Source organism: Drosophila tropicalis, unplaced genomic scaffold, assembly GCF_018151085.1.
Source record: "Drosophila tropicalis isolate 14030-0801.00 unplaced genomic scaffold, ASM1815108v1 contig_845, whole genome shotgun sequence".
Lineage (NCBI taxonomy): Eukaryota > Metazoa > Arthropoda > Insecta > Diptera > Drosophilidae > Drosophila > Drosophila tropicalis.
The window spans coordinates 417,286-439,339 of NW_027173338.1; the positions used below are offsets into that span (position 1 = coordinate 417,286).

General features: G+C 37.3%; 4 protein-coding genes across 4 annotated transcripts; 2 read left to right on the forward strand and 2 right to left on the reverse strand.

The window, feature by feature from the left end:
* Positions 1-884: 884 nt before the first annotated feature.
* Positions 885-3,724, reverse strand: LOC137580811 (uncharacterized). The gene is made up of 2 exons (XM_068294934.1): positions 1,924-3,724; positions 885-1,846 (listed from the first exon to the last, which is right to left on the reverse strand). The coding sequence occupies exons 1-2, from the start codon at positions 1,959-1,961 to the stop codon at positions 967-969; spliced, it is 918 nt and encodes a 305-aa protein (XP_068151035.1). The 5' UTR covers positions 1,962-3,724; the 3' UTR covers positions 885-966.
* A 2,127-nt stretch (positions 3,725-5,851) lies between these two features.
* On the forward strand, positions 5,852-6,306 carry Nplp4 (Neuropeptide-like precursor 4). Its single transcript, XM_068295670.1, has 2 exons — positions 5,852-5,898; positions 5,975-6,306. The coding sequence occupies exons 1-2, from the start codon at positions 5,887-5,889 to the stop codon at positions 6,158-6,160; spliced, it is 198 nt and encodes a 65-aa protein (XP_068151771.1). The 5' UTR covers positions 5,852-5,886; the 3' UTR covers positions 6,161-6,306.
* A 1,205-nt stretch (positions 6,307-7,511) lies between these two features.
* LOC137581259 (cytochrome c oxidase subunit 6B1-like) lies at positions 7,512-8,036 on the forward strand. The gene has a single exon (XM_068295463.1). It carries the CDS (start codon positions 7,613-7,615, stop codon positions 7,844-7,846), a length of 234 nt encoding a protein of 77 aa, XP_068151564.1. The 5' UTR covers positions 7,512-7,612; the 3' UTR covers positions 7,847-8,036.
* An 8,924-nt stretch (positions 8,037-16,960) lies between these two features.
* On the reverse strand, positions 16,961-18,766 carry LOC137581067 (cytosolic non-specific dipeptidase-like). Its single transcript, XM_068295231.1, is given in 3 exon segments — positions 16,961-17,753; positions 17,755-18,374; positions 18,430-18,766. Coding segments are annotated over 3 exon segments (1,533 nt in total). The 5' UTR covers positions 18,668-18,766; the 3' UTR covers positions 16,961-17,078.
* Positions 18,767-22,054: the final 3,288 nt, after the last annotated feature.

A 22,054-nucleotide genomic window follows, 5' to 3' on the forward strand; every position in this document is an offset into this window, starting at 1 on the left:
TTTATAAACTTTACTTGAAATGTTGGTTATTGTAGAAAAGATGAAATATATTTTGATATAAACTCCTTCAGCAACTTATAAAGGTTTGAGAGGTTTGAAAATCTTTCAATTTTTGCTTCCAACTTGATGTAAAGTTCGTCTATAATAACAAATTTATACTCATAAAGTTTTCTTTTTTATAGGTGCAACACAATCGTACTCATCCTTATAGGCACTCGAGCACTTTGGCGCCACTAGCGGCCAATTATTTTTATTAGATTTTCATGAAATTCGATAGGACGAAGACCACTGGATACAAAATTTGAACAAAATCATTTTACTTTCTTTGAGAGCAGAAAGCTTTTAAAAATGCTGGACTTTTTATTGGAATTGGTAAGGAGTAAGGGATGAATAATCAGTTCTCTCCTCTATTGTCCTTAATCTTTGGCTTCAAGCTAATATTATCTTGGTCTTTCACTTATTTCTTATATTTCAGAAACTTTCTAACTTCTTATTAGTGCATGAAACAGTGAAGAAAATATTATTATTATTATTATTATTATTATTATAAGTATAGGATATAGTTTTAAACTATCAACCTAACTATATTTTACAAGCACTGGCAACTAAGGCCTTCGGCTTAGACGAAAACTACATCCATACACTAGCCTGGGATTCGAACCCGGATCCTCGTTGTTCAGTTGCTCAAATGACTGGGTCACTTAGACAACTCGTCTACCGAGGACTGCAGTGAAGAAAATAAACAACACTTTTGTTTTGGTTAAATTAATTTAAGTATTTAAAGCCATAAAACGAAAGATTCAATTAAATTGGCTTTGTTTAATTTCTGAAATTGGCACCAAGCCTTTTAATCGATCCAGGACATGAATAAGTTCAAGTTTGGATTAAGTTTGAATTATTTTGGACACTTTATTGGACTTTGGGTTTAACTGGTGATTGGGGCTAAATAAACATTAATTTTGTTAACTAACAATTTTCAATCAATTCAATAAGACTTTGGTGTTCTTGTTGATCACGACGCTCTTCCAGTTCCAATTGCCGCGCGATTTTCAAAACCGGACACGGTTCTTGAACCCATTCATAGGTAAGCTCGGCCAGAAAATTATACATTATTTTGGGCAGTAAAGACTTTAGACAAATAGTTAGAGTCCTTGGCATAGCGGTGAGGGCAAATGCATCATTAATATATTGCATATTATGTACAACATTTGGATACAAAACTATTAACATTTTCAATTGCCGCGTGAGTAGCCCTATGGAAGTAATGAAATTCTTCTGGTCATCAAATGCAAAGCATTCAATTCGACAACGCGGTTTATTGGTTGAAGAACATCTCGGCCAGTTGTATTCCTTTCTCAGGAACATTTTAAAGGACAACAAGTCGGCAAACTTGAAAAATAATTTGAGATGTTCATCATGAGGGCACGATTCTAGATTGATTCCCTTAATAAGTCTACCAAAGAGAGAAAACGATCGTTTGAGATCTAATGTTGAGAGTTCTCCTCTAAGGAAAGCAATCCTAGCACTTGTTGATAACTTATTTTTAATGCCAATTGATTCGTCTACAGCGTTGCCTTGGTATATTTGCATTATGGTAGTATTGTCATCTGGCTTAGAGTCCATCGAAGAGGTAGAATCGCTGCTTGCCAGGATGTTTTCTAGAGTTGGAGGAGCAATTTCGTCACATGCCGATAGGTTATTATTAGCGCCAATTGATTCCTCCACAATATTTTCTTCATAAATTTGCTTATTGGATGTAGTATTATCGGGCTGAAAGTCCATCATGGAGGTGTAGGCACTACTGCTTGCCCGGATATTTTGTGGATAATCAATTACAATGTCTTCACTATAAATAGTTTGATGTGATGAAAAAATAGACTTATTTGTGGGAGTTTCGACTTCTTTTGAATAAGTTTCCCTTACCAAAAGTCCTGACGATGTTTGATCCTCCGCATTATCATTCATTTCAGCTATATATGTTTCCACAGAATTGCTTTGGACTTTAGAAATAAGCTTGGTTGTGGGAGTTTCAACAGTTTTTGAATAAGTTTCTTTTTCCAAAAGTCCTGACGATGTTGTTTGATCCTCCTTATTATTATTTACTTCACCTATATATGTTTCCACCGAAGAGCTTTGGATTTTAAAAAAAGCCTTCCTTGTGGGAGTTTGGACTGCTTTTGAATAATTATTCCATATCAAAGGTTTTGAGGGTGTTGCTTTGTCCTTAGAAGTAGAGTTAACTTTGGAAATATTTCTTTCCAAAGAAGTGCTTTTAGGTCTGTCCTTGATCTCTAATTTGACATTTTGAAAACAATTCACTGTCTGCCTAACCAATTTGTTTTTCTCCTTTTGTTTTTCACCAGCTATATGAGCTTTCTGACGATCACATTGAGCTCTCAGTTTTCTAGCCATTTCCAGCGTCATCTTAATGGCTTTTGAGTTCTCTTCAGGCTTTATAGTTTTCCCGAGAAAAACTTTTTTCTTTTCAGGCGACAAATTAGCTCTTTTAACATTTCGAACCAAATTTGAGTCGTGAACCACCTCATTTAGTTTGGTTTTCATGTTGTTGGCCGGACTATCGTTTTTCTTTTGAGGCATTGTTATTTCTCCTGATGGGCATTTCTGTAGTGACCCAATGGAACAAGTGCGTTCTTTACCAACAGAGTTTACACAATGACGATGATAAACCATTAGCTTGGGTGCGCGTCGTGCAAATCCAGGATAATCTAGGCGACGACATTGTGCCAAATTGGAAGTAGTGGAATGTTTCTGGCCAATGTTTTTGCAAAGACCCTTATAATTAATTGAACAGCAGACTGGCTGCTGATTTGAGTGCACTCGTATTTTGGGCTTTTTCACTTTGATAGGAAATGAATTGGGGTCGGGACTTACAGCAACAACTTCCTTGCAACTTCGAAAGCAAAGATCTACAGCATTTCCCTGATACCAGGCGCGGGTTACACTCTTTGAACGTTTTTTTGCTGCGCCAAATATTTCCATTTTAATTGGACTATTATTAACCAAATCCTGTAGACCAATGTTACGGGTACTAAATAGCAGAATAAAGTTTTTCGGGCTGTGATAATTCTCAATCAGCTCACGCTCCCGACTTGTCAGACTGGTTACACCCAAATGTCTTTCAGTGCTCATGTTAAAACAATGCATTTTGCATCGATCCGCAACACTCGCATCGTTTACAGGTGAGATTAGGATCATAACATCATGTAGATTATGTCGCCCGCATATTTTACTCAGCATTAGTTCAGCAAGCAGGTCCAAGCCAAGTTTACTGATTATTTTGGGTTTAACAAAGCATTTTTTAACCTCAATTGGAGATGTATTAACCACAATAGTTATATAGCGACCAGAAAAGAAGTAGGTTTCCGATTCTTTAACTTCAGGCTCTTTATGTTTATCTACTGGTTCGGGAATTTCATATGTGTTTCCAGGACTAAAAAATGGAGCTCTCAAATCACGAGGATCGCATACATCTTTGAGGAGTTCCTCGCACTTAATCTCCACAACATCTCCTGGTGCAACAAAATCGCCCTTCTCCGACATTGTATTTAGAAGGTAGAGTAGAGCACAATTTGGAAATCAATTTGGAAGAATAAAAAGATTGTTCCAATTAGATGACTAAAATTATGATGGTTGTTAGCTAAAAGGGTATTTAAATGGTTTTTTAAGAAAAAGTTTTAAAAATTTGGATCTTATATATTTTGAAAGAAGTCGTACGGCCATGTAAGTTTCTGAATTAGAGAAATGGAAATGTCTATATCGTTTGGTATTCAAAGGAGCAATATTCTTTTAAATATTCATAGTTTACTTTTGAAAGCTTTAAATGCACTAAAAATAAAACTGTAATTATTATTTCAATTCCAAAAAGAACTAATTATTATTTTCTATACATACATACATACATACTTGAAAGATGTATGAAATTTGTCATTTGCCTCCTTCATCGTATTCAGGGAAACTTCTCTGTGATGGCCTCTGATGACCTTAAGTTTTGTACTGGTTTTAGATTCGTAAAAATCAAAAAAGAGAGAGGAAAATATTGACAAACAGTTTGCTAAAATAGATGGGTGGCAATAAGCCGCTTAGCTTCAGTCTTTACCTTTCTCCTCGTCCTCTGCTATCTCCGCCCCACACTTTCTTTATCTCTTTCAGCCACTGTCAATTCAAAAAACGTTTATTGTGTGCCGTCATCGCAATGAGTGAGTGCACTAACGTGGCTTGGTTCCGTTTTGATATTCAATATGCATTCGTTAGACGAGTTTATTGCTTCATTATTTCACTTAACGCGTTCGCCTAATGACAGTCAAAATCGTTTGCCACAATCGTTAGCATAGAATACATACATATAAAAAAAAAAAAAAATCATATTGTTTCTTAATCCGTTTGCACAGTATATAGCGACGACATCATCGACATCATCACTTAACGTCCGTTTGTACTTTGTTGTTGTTGTTCGACTACCTCACTGTAAAACCCTCTGCTTTCTCACCCTCCTCCTAACAACCAACCACCCACCCACACACATACAAACTCCCCAATTCCTTTGCTTGGTGTTTTTTTTGTTCTTCTAACTCACTTTTTACCTTTAACCAGATGTTTTTTGTTGTCAGTTTTGGCCAGAGGCAGATTGTTTAGATCGATTTTGCGTTTCAGCCAACATGAGGTGGCACTTTTCAATGTCAATGAAAGACATTATATAAGTATAATAAGATTTTGTTCCATATACCCATATAAATTTCTTTTGTCAACACAAATCGTTTGGCTGTAAAAATAACTTGGCACAGACTTTGGAACCGATTACTTTCAATTCTGCGTATACAGAAATTATGTTTTTATCTAAGCTAAAAAGAAGTAAACTGTAAAAAGAATTTATTTATAAAAAAATGTAAACTATTTCTTTACACAATTTAATGGATATTCAACTAAAATTAATAAAAATATGAATGTAACTTCTTTTAGTCCAACATTTTAGGTATTTTATGAAACATTTAATGAATCCTTTAATTGAGGTGACTGATTCCGATAATATCTATCATTTATTTTTAGCCTTTGTAAGTTTAAAATGTGTCCTTTGGAAAAAAAAGACTGAGATCGAACCATTCTAGGTCCATTGTGTCTGGCTGGATGGATCCTGTTCATCCTTATTCCCCTGGGCCCCATTGCATTTATTCTCCAATTGCTCAAACAACTTACTCAAATCCTTACTAAACGACTGCATTTAATGCGAAATGTAAACTCAAAGTCAAATGTATTTTATTCTAATGGTCATTATTATTAACAAATTAAACATTACATACATTTTTGATATGCTTGTACTTATTAGTTTATTATTGACACTTTTGGTAAATCTTTTGTCGCTTGTGTCACTTTATGTCTGGTATTCCATACGCTTCAACAATTTGTCTACAAATCATTCATCACATAAATTGCTTTCAAATGCTCCACTCATTGGAATATGTTTAAGCCTTTGTTGGCCAATTAATATGCAATGAGCGTATTGAGGATTTTGTCTGATTTGTTCAAAAATCCAAATAGCCATCACGTTGAAGGTCAGTTTTATAGCACAACCGAGCGAAATGATTCCCTCATCGAGAATTTGCCAAATGCTTAATGAAAGTTAAGAAGTCATTAGAATGCGCCAAAAAACTATCAAGCAAAACAAAACCGAAAAATGACAGCACAAAATTGTCATGAGTCCAGAAAGTGGCTTCATAAATAAGTCATGAGAATCGGATCGGGTTTGTTTGTTTTGTGTTTTCATTTTTATTCTCAACAGTCTTTGGCTATATAAACGTTGAGCTCCGCCTTCAACAGCATCAAACCACAAATTGCAAGTGTTTCAGTAACATCAAAGCAAAACTCAACAAAATGTTCAAGCTCGTAAGTTGAGGCAGGACGAACACTTTCGAGGATTCTGGGCAAAAAGGACTTTAATTAATTCAATTCTAATCCTTAGTTGGTTGTCTTCTTCGCTGCCCTCTTTGCCGTTGCCCTGGCCAATCCAGCTCCGGTTCCAGTTCCCCGTGCAGCTCCGGCACCCATTCCCGTGGCCAATCCTAACCCAGCTCCACAGCTCTATTACGGTGCCAGTCCCTATGCCTATTCCGGCTACTATGCTTCCCCCTACTCCTACTATGGTTAAGTGCTGTCCGATGGCTTACCAATGGATAACTGACGGCAACTGCTAAAACCCGTAAATGGACTTGTGTGTTAATGGACTTTGGAATATGCGCGCGCTGGCAATTTTAATTAAGTGTTTTTAGTTATAAATGCTCAATAAAATGCAAAAAAAAAGAAATAAAAAACAACAACAAAGTAATCCAATTGAAACCCTACACAGTGAAGTGATTCTTGGTGTGTCTTGCACCTCGTAAATGGGTCAAATGCTGACTGGAAGTCCTTTAATCAGTATGAACATTGAATCCTGCCCAGTGAAAGTGTTCATATAAAATCCATTTAAATGGCCAAAAAAGCGAATGGTAAAGATATTGTGCTCCTTTCAAGGAAATGGGTATTTTGTTTGCATTTATGTATGTATATCCCAACGATGAAAATTTAAGATGGGATACCGACTCTAATTGCAGTAATCTTTGAGATCCTCTACAAGCTAACTAGGAATACAACAAATGTACAAAATGATACAAAACTAATTTCACAATACAAAGAAACTGAAAGGATATTTGCCATCCAAATGTAGAAAGATATCTACTTTCAATCGATTATTCTCAATGTGCCATTATTAGAGGCGAGCATAAATGGAATTCTTAACAAAAATTATTCCTGGGCGTATCTTTTGACATCTGTAGTTCAATTGAATTGATTAATCGAAATAAGTTAAAATAGGAATAATTGTTTAATTGTTCTGGAATTGTTCAAATTGCAAAGCAAAGCAAAGTGCATTGAAAACTCTATGACTAATTATGTTTTGGACGTCAGAACTGGAGAACTGGAGCACATCGATCTATCATACTGCATTCAAGTTAACGATTCTAACATTTCGCCTTTGGTACTTGGATGCCCGAAGTTGCAAGTTGGTCAACCTTGAGGGTTATTCACAGATTACCAAAAAGTTATTAGACAATATCATTTGGAAGATGCCAATTTACTACAAAAAGAATGAACGCAAGTTGCCCATAGCAATTTAAATTAAGTCATGTAGAAACCTACAGACTCCCCAGCTCAGGATATAGTCAAGATAATTTGGGATCAACCAAGTGAATTCATATAAATTTAAATTAACAACTAATTTAAAAATGTACTTCTTTGATTACCCTTAATAAAGGCTTATCTAATGTCGTCGTTCAATCCTTAACTCCTAAGAATAAGTTCGTGGGCCCTTTTAATAAATATATTCATTATTTGTATGATCGAATTAAATCACATTAAATTTATTTACAAAAACAAGTCATTTGAACAAAACTTTGACAGAAAAATTGAAAAAAAAAACCCATCAACATTGCTTAGCAATTTTCGATTTAAAAAAAAATTACTTGACATCAAAAAAAATAAGAATTGATATCAAAAGAAAACTAACAATTTCGAATTTCAACTTTAATTCACCTGTGAGTTACAAAAAAAAGATTTTTTTACCAAGATGTCCAACTACAAAATGGAAACGGCCCCCTTTGATCCACGTTTTCCCAATGCGAATGTGACTCGCTATTGCTGGCAGTCGTACGTCGATTTCCATCGCTGTCAGAAGAAGCGCGGCGAGGACTTTACACCTTGCAACTACTTCCAGAGGGTCTACAGATCGATGTGTCCCAATGGCTGGGTGGAGAAATGGGACGAACAGCGAGCCAATGGCACATTTCCGGGACGGATCTAAGTACCAATAAGCAGATTATAATCCACACCACCAACATCAACAACAATGGCAGCAAAAAACACTAGCGATCGTTGAGCGTTTCTTCTTCTTTGGCAACACAACATCATTCACTACATATGTACATCTTGTATTCCAATAAATGGAAGGGCGGTTTGAAATATATGTATATACATATATACATACAGATATACATATACATATGTGTGTTTTTCTATGGAGGTCAAACTATTTTCCAACAGTCAAATTAAACTTTTCCAAATATATTTTGAATGAGTTTGAGCTTATTTTAAGAACACACATTGGAGAAAGTTCAAAAATTTAAATTAGGACTTCAAAAATAAAACGAAAATATTAGCTTTTAGTCGACTCTTCTCTCCTTAGCTCATACTTTAATATTCTGCATTAAAGAAAATGTAAAAAAGCATGGTAATGAAAGGGTATTTTAAAGTCGCCATAAGGGTGGAAAAAAAAACAAGTAGATAAATATGGCATATCTTGGACAATCACCACATTTGGTTTTCCCATTGACTTAGCAAAGTTTTCCACCATCACCAGAAATGCTCAAAATGAGTTAACATTGGCCAACGGCTTAGCATGGTACAGAACGTTACAATTTCAAATTTATTTGTTAAGCAAAATACAACTAGTTCCAAATCTTAATAGTAAACAATTTTTTTCCAAAAAAATAGTAAAAAGACCCATTAAATGGCGATGGAAAATATATGTGGTATAGGAATTCTTCAGAGAATCATACAATACCAAGTGTTTCTCGGCTTCCTATACTCAAATTTAGTTTTGTTATAGACCATTTATTTAATTATGCACCTTCTTGATTATTTTGGCAGCGTGCTGAACTACAAAATTAAAGTTTTATTTTATTATAGGCAACTTGCTTGGCGGCCAATTAAGACGACTTTATTATTGCACTCGATTGCAGGTGTCACAGTTGGTTTCAACGTGTCGAAAACTTCAAGTGGCCACAACAGGTAAACTTGGACAATTGTATTGTTTTGTGGTTGCAATCGTATGCATTATTATACATAATTGGCTCTTGCTCTGCTGTCACTTGATTGCTGCCTGTTGACATTGGTTGTTCCTGATGTTTTCGCATTGATAAAGTAGACGAAAAGTGAAACAAGTTTCAATTGCAATTAGTCAGTTAATAAACCTACTGATTTTGCATGCCAGATATGCCATATGTATTTAAATATATGTATGTATGGGATCTGGATGTGCTAGTAAATATGGTTGAGTAAGTAGTTGACTAATGGAAACTTGTTTTGATTATTAATCTTTTTTCGTCCCCCATACCCGTTGAATACTTTTTCAAATTGCTACCGCAAGTTTATCTTGAAAAAATCTTTCAGATTCAAAAGAGATCAAGAAAACGCTCACTGCAGTTGGATGGTATATAGTATTTCCCCTCCGGCTTCTTATTATTAAAGAACCAGCTGGTTTCTAAGGCAATTTTTGTTAGTCATATACACTACACGATTGGTAGCATAGAAAAAAAAGGATGTACTTATATGTACTTCAATTGCATCTTCTGTATACAAACGTAATAAAAAATTTATCGAAATTAACTGAGTTACATATTTGGAAAGTTACGGACTTAGAGAATTAATTGAATATATTATTTGGTTAATTTTCCTGGATTTAGTAATTTGTCATTCCCTCATTAATTTATCTATCCGCCTAAAATTGATATGTGGGCACATCATTTAGTATGCATATAAACTAACAAAGATACAAAGTTTTTGGGAATTTCAAATGGTATTGAAAGAATAATTAATTTTTAAACTCAAGGATTTTGTTTTCAGTTTTTGGCCAAGCAAACGCCTAGTTTGAAGTGAAACATCATAAGGGATCCCAAAACGCAAAGACCTAACAATTATGACTAATCCGATTTAACCTTTTGAATATATGTATGTATACTAAAGAACTTTGCCATTGCTTTTTAACCTTTCTAGTTATAATTCCCAGATCATAGTTTTCTAAAGAGAGTACCTAATAGTTAAAGAAGCTTAATTGAGAACAAAAACTATATTCATTTACGCTTGCCAAATTATTCATTTATAGAACTTGAGTATGTACTTATGTATGTTAAGTCGTTTTACGTATAATTTAAAGGAGTAACAATAACAGATGTAAGGTAATTCCTCTACTCTAACACTGAATGAAATAATGTAACAACATTGGTGGCTGGAGGCTCAAGATGTTGTCCATCATTCATCAAATGCCCCAGCTTAGTTTGGTACAGGAAGAGTCAGCGATCGAGAGCCCACATCATATGTGTGTGGTGTTGGCACAGCAGGTGACATTTCGAGGTCCCCAGGAAGACAACACACATATGTAAGTAAGCAAATAAATGAACAGACAACGACAACACCCATATGAACATAGCAACAATCAGGCTGGCAATGGACATGGAAACAAGTTGTATATATGTTTGTTGTGTTGGGTACGTTGTTGCCTGGCTTGCTTTGATATACAAAACACTTTTTCATATCGAAATTTGTGATATGTTGTGATTAATGTAAGCGACACAAACACTTAATTTGACGCTGTCTGTCTCACAGTCCACAAGCAACGGGCTGGCGCCTTAAGGTGAAAGAGAGCTCTTCAAGCCCGAACGATTGTCCGATCAACCGGGCGATTGGCAACGGTTGCTGCTGTTTTTTTTTGGAGAAGAAAATGAACATACCTACACATATATACGTAAAACAAACAACAACCATAATCTCATGCAAGATTAATTATTGTAATCACATCAACAGCAGAGCCATGCGAACGGAATCGGGTGACTGCGGTCCAAAAAAAAAAAAAGAATGATCAATGATCATCAGACTGGCAGCAAAGGCAAGTTGAAAATTTCTGTTGATTTTTATAGCGAACTTCTTGGCTTAGGGTATTGGGGATACACATTTCATTGGCTAATCAAGATGCTAATTTGAAGAAGATTAATTTGTGTTGCGAGTTGTATTCGAGGCGAAGCGTTGCGAGCCTTCCTTACCACTATCTTTAACCGCTGCCTTAGTCGCTGCCGGGCATACTAGTCACAGATTCAAAGATTATAATCACAAGTAGAAACTCCCCAGATGAAGGCTTATTATTATTAATAAACAGGCCAACTTGGTATTTAATTAAATAACTATGCATAGCTGCCATTTAGCATTGTTTGTGAGACTCGGTGACAGAGAATGAGCGGGACAGAGACGGAGGAGAATGGAATGGAAAAGGTAAAGCTTAAGCTGCAGTGTAGTGACACGCAGATTAATTGAAATTTTATGAGTAGCGCAGACGTAAAACAATCAGCGAGACCACCTTTTGCCAGCCCCCTAAGGTCATAAGGAGCCGGCATCATTCCGGTATTTTTTTTCTTTCAGAGTATATCCAATGACTACATAGAGTGGAGTGAAGTTTGAGTGCTGTTCAGCCGTGTGCTGAATGCTTAAAAAAAAAAACACTGCAAAATTATGGAAAATAGACAAAAAACAACAACCATGGGCACAGTGGTTGAAATATAACTAAAACACATGTAGAATTTACCAAGAAAAGTCTATAAATATAGACAAACTGTGATAATTTAAATATAAAACTGGTTGTTCATTAGAATTATTAATTAGAAGTAGTATGATTAAAAGGAAATGTTTGATGGTAAAAACCAAACGAAAACAAAAACTGGCAAAAGATACGATTCATGGAATGGTAATCCGGATTTCTGCTATAAGGACAAGATTGATTTTGGTGCGAAATTTACAAAACTTTGGAGCTAAGCAAAGCAAATATTTCTTTCAATATCAATATCTTTCACACTAAAGTGTCTTGCCTCAAAGGATGGTCTCTGTTGTGAAAACTTATTGATTAATAAATATTTTCTTCAAGATATACTCTAAAGAAAACGTAAGCCACTGTTAAGTGTTTAGTTCCTAGCAAGAAGTTCGCCACGCTAATTGATAGACTGTGAAATCATTTAACAACGGCTGCAAAAGGGATCTCACTTGGTTGTTGTAGAGATCTGGCTCCAAAAAACCGAACACGTATCTTCAGCTCCAGCTTCATCAAATCCATCAAGTCGGCACACTTTGGTATGGTCTCGCACAAGAGAGCATTTACTCCTATACACTGTGCCCGCTGGCCACACACAACATCCAGCAACATGATGTTCATCATGAAGAGGGGAAAGTTAAGACCGCCTAAGTGAAAAGTGTTAAAATGTGCGACTCATAGCCACACAGTTATGGCAAATTTGAAGACAAATGAGCAGCAGCAACATCAAGTTTTTTTTTTTTTGCATTTTTGACATTTGCAAAATTTAAAATGTCAGCCAAACCAGCAAGGCTTTTGACGAAGGTTGAAAACTGAGCGGCGAAGGGTGTTGCCGTTTCGGATCGTTACGGTCAGAAGGATAAGTCGCGGGCATTTAAATTAAAACTCAGGTGAAAGGTTATTAATTTGCTAGTGAAACTGGGGCGTTGTGTTATGGTTAATGCTTTTTCCTGTTGTTGTTGTTGTTGAGGTTGTTTGGCTCGGCTCATTTAGGTTAATATGCTGAATGCGACATGGACATGGCTATGAACAGGAGGCTCAGATGCTGCAGCAGTCAAATGACATGAAACTGACAAGAGTGAATGCAACGATGTGACTTTTAGTGAAAACTGTAATGCACACTTTTCGATTTCATAAATTGAATCTTCTCATCATCTCAAAGATTGTTATCATATCATCAGAAGGCTAAAGCATTACAGAATGCGGTTGTGTCGTCGAATAAACTGGGATCAGGATTTTTCAATAACTTCCAAGCAAATACTAATCAATAATATGTATTAATATTGAAATAGTTTAATAGTTTGGTTTATTCTTTTATTGCAGGATAATGTTTTCAAATTAATAGAACAATAGAAACATAGAAACATCTCAATAAACTTTAATAAAAGTTCTATTAACCAGTTAACCAAATAACGTTAAGGACTACTTTCTTGAAATCTCTTTTTATTGTTATACCTCCTTTGATGCAATCTTCATTTCTTTTCAGTATCAACTAAACCTATCTCCAAATCTTTATGCAGTGCCTAATAAGTTACCGCACTTAGCTAAAGTTGGCTTACACATAGATTTAATACCCTTTTAATTTTTGTTTTTCTACCACTTTGAAGTACTTGTTGGGCAACATCAATGTGCAATCTGCAATCAGGCATCTACAATTGCTGGCAATTTGCGTTGTAACTTATGGACAACATCAGTGGCACAATTAAAATCATTTAGAGGCCAATTAAATTTCGTTAGCAGCATTAAAAATGGCAATGCCAATGGCCCACAACACACACACAAATTGGAGTTGGGTCACATGAGAACAATTGCGCAATCGGAGCGTAAAGGAAGCGGACTAAAAAAGTGGGGAAGGGTTGGAGAAGACAGAATGGGAATGGTCATTGACAATTAAAAGCATGAAAATGGCTGCTGATACATGGGATGCAACTTGAGCTGGGAGGTCAGAATCAGAGTCATACAGTCTGTTGTCCTGTTCCCATTCGGAGCTGGAACAGAGTGTGTTACCATTTTTTTTTTTTTTTTTTTGTTCATTTTCCTATGTATCCATGAGTGCGTGCTGTGACCAAAGTGCGTGTTGTTTTGCGATTTGGTTGAAATTGGCCTAGCCAGATTCAGATTGGGAGTGGGGCAAACAGCTGGGGTCCCCATTAGAGTGCCACAAAGCGATGAGCTTGGGAATTTCAATTAGGCAACACGATGTCTCCGGAGCTTAGAGTTGGAGAGAAATTTTCCCACCACTTGCCAAATTATTTCTTTGTGCCACTCAACTAGTCGTTGAGTTGCTGGCCAATAAAATAAATTCACAAAAAAAAAAAGGAAGAGAAAAACAACTACACATTGGCATCTGTGTGCCGCCTACGTGGTCATTGGGATGGCAGTTACCAATTGCCAGAAGATGTCGATCTTCAGGTGCTTCTGCTTCTGCCACAGTCTCAACTTCACTCTCCTTCCTCTGATGGGTAGGTGGCATTCAATTTTCTACAAATTTGCTACTCTTTCTCCCGTGCAGTTTGTTGCAACTTTCACAGCTTCTTCGGTAGAGAGTTAGTTTGAGTCTATGAAGTTTCTTTAGCTAGCTTCTCCTAGTCATTATTGGGTAGCAGAGTTTCCATTTTTTACGCCTCAAAATCGAATAATTTGCGCATAAGTTATGGTCACAGTGGTTATATTTTTCATATATTTTTTTTTTTGTGTGTCGTGCGTGCTGAATTTCCCTTGCTTACCGTTACCAACTGCTGCACATGGGCCACGGCTTGTTGAGGCGCATTTTCATTTCTTTAGCTTCCAGCTACCAGCTGGCTTAGTGGCTAGTGTGACTGCCCTTTGCTGCAACTTAACCAACCTCCACCTCCATTCGTTGGGTTCAACTATGTAAAACCACCTTAATCCTTAAGTTAGCCAAGCAAATTTCACACTTAAAGAATATTAAAAAATTGTTCATCTAGCCTAACGAAGTCTAGGTACTCTATCGGTGAGCTACAAGAAAATATCTTGATATCTCAGGAAAAATAAAATCTTAGGATAATAACATAACTCTTGGACTTTAACGTAAGTTGTCGATAGCGATTAAGTTGTATCGATATCAACTCTGTAATATTGGTAACAAATAGGGAGCCATTTCTGATGCTCTTCTCCCTTCTGAAAGCAACCGGTGCCGAAAGCGTTTTACCAGAAAGAAGTAATTTTACTTAACCTCATGTAGGATATAAAGTGTTTGAATGTGTTTATTAAATGCCACTCTATTTTAAAATAATTTTTACTAATTTAACTTAAATTTGGATTTAAGACTTTGTTTTTACTAATATTCTACATTTCATCTATCGTTTCCAAAGGGAAAGCGCAAAAGCTAAAAGTGGTGAGACTAAAACGATATACATAGATTACTACATATCGATAAATGAGAAAGCATTCATCGATTATTTAAGATCATCATAATTATATATCAAAGTTAAATTTATTGCAAAACAAAACACTTTTTCATTAGAACAAGTTTGTTGAACTGTCCGGATACGAAGGAAACATTTTTATCACTACCTAACAAACCAATCATGCTAATCGAGAATCGATTGTCTGAAGTGGTACTACTAAAGGCTAGGTAGGTAGTTCTACGACTACAAATCAAATAACATGTATGAGTCGAGAGTTTTGCGACTACAAATCAAATAGCGTATGACAACCCAAAATGCATTAACTAGATTGATAGCTTTGGAAAATTCTTAATAATATGTGGTATTAGAGCCAACTGAATACTTTTTATACCCTTGCAAAAAGGGTATATTAATTTTGGTCAGAAGTGTGCAACGCATAGAACGAAGCATCTCCGACCATACAAAGTATATATATTCTTGATCAGCACGACGAGACGAGTTCAACTAGCCATGTCCGTCCGTCCGTCCGTCCGTCCGTCCGTCCGTCCGTCCGTCCGTCTGGATCAACGCAAACTCCTCCTAGACCGTAAGAGCTACAGAGCTGAAATTTTGCACCTAGGCTTGTATATACTGCAGGCGTTGTATATCTCGGATTCAGCCGGATCGGACCACTATATCATATAGCTCCCATACAAACCCCAAAGTCACGAACAGTGACTTTTCTCAATAACTTCGTTATTTTCTATGCTATTATCGTGAAACTTAATATTAGAGAGTTTACTATGCCTATAAGCGACTATGCCAAATTTGATCAAGATCGGGTGACTATATCATATAGCTCCCATACAAACGGCCAAGTCACGAACAGTGACTTTCTCAATAACTTCGTTATTTTCTATGCTATTATCGTGAAACTTAATATTAGAGAGTTTACTACGCCTATAAGCGACTATGCCAAATTTGATCAAGATCAGGTGACTATATCATATAGCTCCCATAGGAACGATTGGTCGAAAACAGTGACTTTTGTAAATAACTTCGTTACTTTTAACGCGATTGCTTTTAAATTAAACATTTCTTAATTTAATATATATGTTAATGACTGTGCCGAATTTGATAAAGATCGGGTGACTATATCATATAGCTCCCATAGGAACGATCGGTGGAAAACAGTGACTTTGATCAATATCTTCGTTATTTCCTATGATTGTAGGCCTTTCTTTCTCAAGCTTAAGCCTTTTTAGATAAAACGTTCTTCCACATTGATGGCTAATAGGTAAGGATAGAGTTACCAAAAAAGTTGCAAGGGTATACAAACTTTGACGCGGTCGAAGTTAGCCCCGGCCCTCTGGTTTTCTATTATGATCAGGGAAAACCCTACGAATTACGTTTAGAGTAGAAAAAAAAAACAAAAAAAGAATTGCAACAAAGCGTTCAACGCCATCAAAATCCTCATCATCAACGACAGCATCCGCGTCGGCGGCATTCTCGTGGTTGTCTTTCATTTCCTTTGATCTTGTTGCGCCGATCAAATCGATCAAATGTAATTTTCGCAGCACGAACGTGCAGCATGGCCAACAGAGGCAAGACGAGGCAAGGCGAGACGAGACGAGTAGGAGACGAGTGCGCCAAGTGCCCAGGCAGTACTTCAGTCCTGTGGTTGAGGTTCTGTTGCGGCCAAGTACATTTACACCAATTGCACTGATCGATCTGGGTGTAAGTTATATGCCACGGCAGTGGTTGGTGGTGCTGGTGGTGTTGGTAGTGGTAGACCGTGCCAAATTCTTAATAGTTGCTAGCTTACTATGAGAGCAGACAGCACCTCCACCTCCACCGACTGCACACCGATCAGAAGGCGAGAGCAAACAACTGCAGATAGAAGTCAGCCAGAGACTGGGACAGAGAACCAGAGAGCCAAACACGATCGGCACGATGGCGTTTTGCGGTTTGGTTAAGCGAACTTCAAGCCAAAGTCAAAGTCGACTAAGGCGCACTCTGGCGGTTTCGCTATAATTAAGGACTTTGGTGTAATTTGTACACCTATTTAGGACCGCGTTGATTACAGGCCGGCGTTTTATTGCTTTTGACACCTAAAGGGAACCGGCTTCAGCTTTCCAGCGCCCATTTGGAAGCTGTGCGAAAGGAATCACACGAAAGACAGACAGACGGAGAGAGAGAGAGAGAGCCCTGCAGATTGTGAACTGAAGTGGATTTATTGGCTGACGTGAGTGTTTAGTGTTGACGGTATAGAACAAAGCAGTTTTGAGACTGCTTCGTGGCGATTGCTTTGACTGGGACTAAATCAAGGAAACTCAGACATGTGGCACACATTCCGGTGTCACCTCGCTCTCCTGAGACGGATGTGCGAATTCCCACAGAAAGTTTGCCATCAACTGAGTACCCTTGATATAGTTCATAACCGTAAGCCGCTCATTAATCGGACATCCACCGTTATCATTCTCGGTAATTGGCAGCACAAGGACATTTTTGCCAAGAACCTCTTGAAAGATCGATGGCGCCAACATAGAGCCGCCGTCACGTATAAAATTTGGTGTCACGTTGTAAGTTTGCTGTATGGCTCGAGCCGCTGCCTGATATTCAGGTGTATTACAATCTCCATGCCACGAGGGTATAATAAATTTCTCGCACAATTGCATCTTATTTGGGGAACCACGCTCTGTCCAAGCATTACCCAAATGCCTTTCTAAGGCATGAGTCACATCACTAGCCCGCTGATTGGGAGCCAAAGAAACGGAAAACTTTCCAATCACCTTGTGCGGTATAATGAAACGTACATCATGCTCTGCATTGGCCCCCTCAATGCCATGTATGGAGAGATGTGTCAATGCCCAGTTATTATTTAGAGCCGCATTCTTTTGTCTATTATTCGGCAGACTCTTCACTTGAAGATTCTGACCGTACTCAATATAATCGAAATCAGTACAGCGCACAATATTTGAATCCAAGGCGTAGGCATCGGTAGCCCCCCTCAACGAGTATTTGCATTTGCGAGTTAACCAAAGAGCTGAGAAGATACATGAGATCGGGTAGGGCTTCATATATGGTGCCTCCGTGTTCACAACTGCTTAAGTCCTTCTTGGCACACTGAACCTCCAGGTGATAGTAGACCAATCCTCGTGAACCGTATACAATACACGGCCTAAGGTCACTTTGCCAGCGTCGCGTGGCCATTACCACGCAGGATGCTTGACGGAAGAAACTTATACGTTGCCTCAAGACCGCCTCCAAGCCTAAGCTATTGCTATGGGCCATACTCTCAATGAGGAACACCAAATTAACAGGCAAACGGAGGCCAGCATCTTTGTACGATTGCAAGGCATTCATCCAGCACATTAGTGGACCTTTGTCCAAGGCCACACCTCGTCCGTACATAAATTCACCCAATTCGGTCAACACAAACGGATTGGTACCCCAGCCCTCCTTGGCATCGGCATCTTCTACATCCAAGTTGCCGTAGATCAATATGGTTGGTTTCTTTGGACTGGGCACGAAGACACCAATAATGGCTCTTGGCATTCGTACTGTGTGAAAGGAGTCGGCCATTATCTGCATTCCCATATGCTCTCCAAAGGCCACAACATCCAAATCTAAAGAAAGAAACAAAATATCATCGCATCCAATATGCCAAATTCACCTACTTACCCACCAATCGTTTAAGCATCCAATCTATGGCCCCTTCGATCTCCTTTCGTTTCTCTAGGCTTGTGGAAACTGTCTCGAAAGCCATCAATTCCCATAAATCATTGATATAGCATTCACGCTTCATTAAAATTATTTGCAAAATGCGATTCATTGGACTGTTTGGATTAAGTGAAAACTTTCTATGTCCTCGCGGCAACAATGTATGAAATGTTGGCAACGTATAACTAGAGTCTCCCATTTTAATTATTACTTTAAAAACCGATTTTTATTGTTTTTTTAACTTAAAATTTTTAAGTCAGTTTAAGTCGACAGTTTTTTCAAAAATTTGTTTCATCAATTATTTTAGATGTTTAGATGTTTTGCTCAAATTCTTGTCAAGTCTTTCAAATGCTATTAATACAATTGCTATTATGTCCTAAGACGATGTTGAAAATTGGCAATTAGTTGTAATACAATATTTATCATTTTGAACTAAGATAGGGATGGTTTCACTTGGTTTTATTCATAAAAGTAAGGAAGTGGTGCGATTGTTAGGGGCTCTAAAATGTAAGGATTTCAAAAACAAATATATTTCATCAGATACGGATCCATCTCCTACAGGATTACATATTTTGTTAAGAAGGTAAGAGAGACAAGAGAAGAAACTCAACTTCATTCCTGATAATTGAGGTCCAATTGTAAATGACATTAGATTTCGTACATCTTTTTTGACAGATAGAAATTAACCAAGAAAAAGCTTTCTTTAGTTATGAAGCTCATTGCCAAATAAGAAAAAAATTTACTTTTCTTAATTGTTAACTCCTAAAGTTTACAAACGAAGAGGGTTTATCATTTGCAATTACAATAAAAAATGAAGCAAGTAAGTCGACTCGGGTATACCATACACCAGGTGAAACAAATTTTTTAAATTTCGAAAACCAAATGTACATATGTATGTCTATTAAATTGTTTTTACATGCTTCATACTATGTGCTATCTCGCTGACTCTACAAACACAGCACTCTAGCGCCGCCACTAGCCAACGGCCAATTCTGGCCTTGTGGACCGCTTAGTAAAATACGTTCATACGCATATTTTGCATGTTTCTAGTCCGATTTCAATAAAATTTGGTAGTTTCGTAGAAATAGATAAGATTAATTAGTCTGCCGAATTTGAATGCGATGGTCAAAAAAATACAGGAGGAAATCGTTTTTTTCTTAATTATGGAGGCGGAAGTGGGCGTGGCAAAATATGAAAATATATATACTCTGCGCGCATACTAAGCCAGTATACATACTAAATTTGGTGACTTTAGCTTTGTTAGTTTTTGAGAAAATCAGTTTTGTTTAATTTGCGGGGGCGGAAGTGGGCGTGGCAAAATTTTTAAATAACCAGTTTCTGCGCGTCTATTAAACTAGTCTGCATACAAAATTTGATGTCGGTAGCTGTCATAGTTTTTAAGAAAATCAGTTTTATGTAAATTCCGGGGGCGGAAGGGGGCGTGGCAAAAAGTTTAAACAATTAGTTTCTGCGCGCCAATTAAACGAGTATATAAACCAAATTTGATGTCTCTAGCTGTTATACTTTTTAAGAAAAACAGTTTTATGTGATTCCTGGGGGCGTAAGGGGGCGTGGCCGAAATTCCAATTAACTCTGAACATGTGCATACTACACGAGTATACATACCAAATTTGGTGGCTCTAGCTCTTATAGTCTCCGAGATCTGCGTGTTCATACGGACGGACGGACGGACGGACGGACGGACGGACAGACGGACATGGCTAGATCGACTCGGCTATTCATCCTGATCAAGAATATATATACTTTATAGGGTCGGAGAAGCTTCCTTCTGCCTGTTACATACATTTTGGCGACTTTAATATACCATTTCACCCTATGGGTGTATGGTATAATAATATATTTTTTGCTTTAACTTTTTTTCCCCTCCCACATGGCAAAAATTGCTGCTGATCGTTAACACAAGTCACTGGCAGTTGGTAACAATTAAACGCTAATATTAGACCATAATTCATTATCGCATTTTGCATAGCAGACAGACATAAAACGGTAATTTGTCTAGCCGAAAACGATACCAAAATATAGGAAAATTTTGTTATATCATAAATAATTTGTCAGCAATTTGCCAAATATGAGACAGCAATTAGTTGCTCGTGGGCAATGTTAACACAATTTGGTCAATATTAAAAATACATGTGGGTTGGTGGCTGTTATTTTTTTTTTTTCGTTTGTTTTTCTAAATATAGTCAGTTGATGCTTATCAGGGTAAAAGTAGAATTGTTTCAGCTGGTTGGTCAATACATGAGATTGACCAATGAAAGCTTTATGTCGTCGAATTTCGGAGGTGGGGCATTCTTCCTGCGAATTATGTTGCCCACACGAATTCAAGTCCGATTTTTTGTTGCATTGACACTTTTCCATGGAATTGCTGCGTTTTAACGCAGCGGGTGATGCCTCGGGCTTAAGTTCGACTTCGACACTTGAACGCATCTGGGCAGCAGCTTGAAAAATTGCGGATATGTCACACGATTTTATGGCTATATAGCAAAATTCTTCCCAGCAAAGAAGTAACAGTCGTTGCATTGTCTCCCCCGGGGGGAAATGCTAAATCATCATAAGGAAATATGGCAGATCACAACATGACTTGTCCCCTTTTTCGAAGTTTGCACTGTGATTTGCTATTCGCTATAAACCAAAAGCTAGCAATTTCGAATTTAACCAATATTTAATTATTAATCAGAAAACAATTATTATTATTTATGGTTATTTGTTATTTATTGCTAATGCACTGTAATCGAGGGCTTTCGAATAGGTCGGTTACCACTGTGCGGCAACAAGCATTTGGCTATTTAGTAGGCATTCCTGCTGCTCACTTACGGCAAATGACAAGACGATTTCACACCTCGGGGAGTCCTCGCCTTTTGTGTTACAACTGGCTCTCTCCCTCGCCTCGTCTTGTATCTGCTGGTTATGGTTGTAACGAGCTTTTCCTTAGGCATTTTGGCTCGAACTTCTTTTTCATAGTTTTATATATGAATGTGGTACATGACAGACATTGCCATTGGACACACTAAAGATTATGAGTACGATCTGGCATCGTGCTTCAGTTGATGGGCCTCAGGGCTGATCATGTGCTTGTTGTTGTTTAGTTGCAAGTTGCGAGTTGCAAGTTGTGCGGTATTAACGCATTTATTAGCAAAATGTTTAAATTGCATGACACTTGCTCATTTAGAAATCACTAAGATAATGCTCTAAAAAGGAGTTCCATTTGGCGATTAACAATGCTCTAGTAATTAAATTTACTAACTTTACAATGTTCTTTAATATATTATTCTTATAAGTCACACTGTGCAGTATACTTTTCTAGTAGTCTTTAGATTAGAGTTTTGAAGGTTCAAAACCCCCACTTCCGTGAATTCGGCCCTGACTTACATACCAATCACAGATAGTTATTTCCTGATATCAACGCATTCTTGATTTATACACTTCCTTCAAATAACCTTTTCGGAAAAAAGGAAAAGCGTGGACAAAAACCAAGTTATCGACATTTTGTTGACCGCAAAAAGAACCTTCAGCTAACTATGAGGGATAATTTAAATTTACAAATGAAGTTTTTTGCGTTACAAAA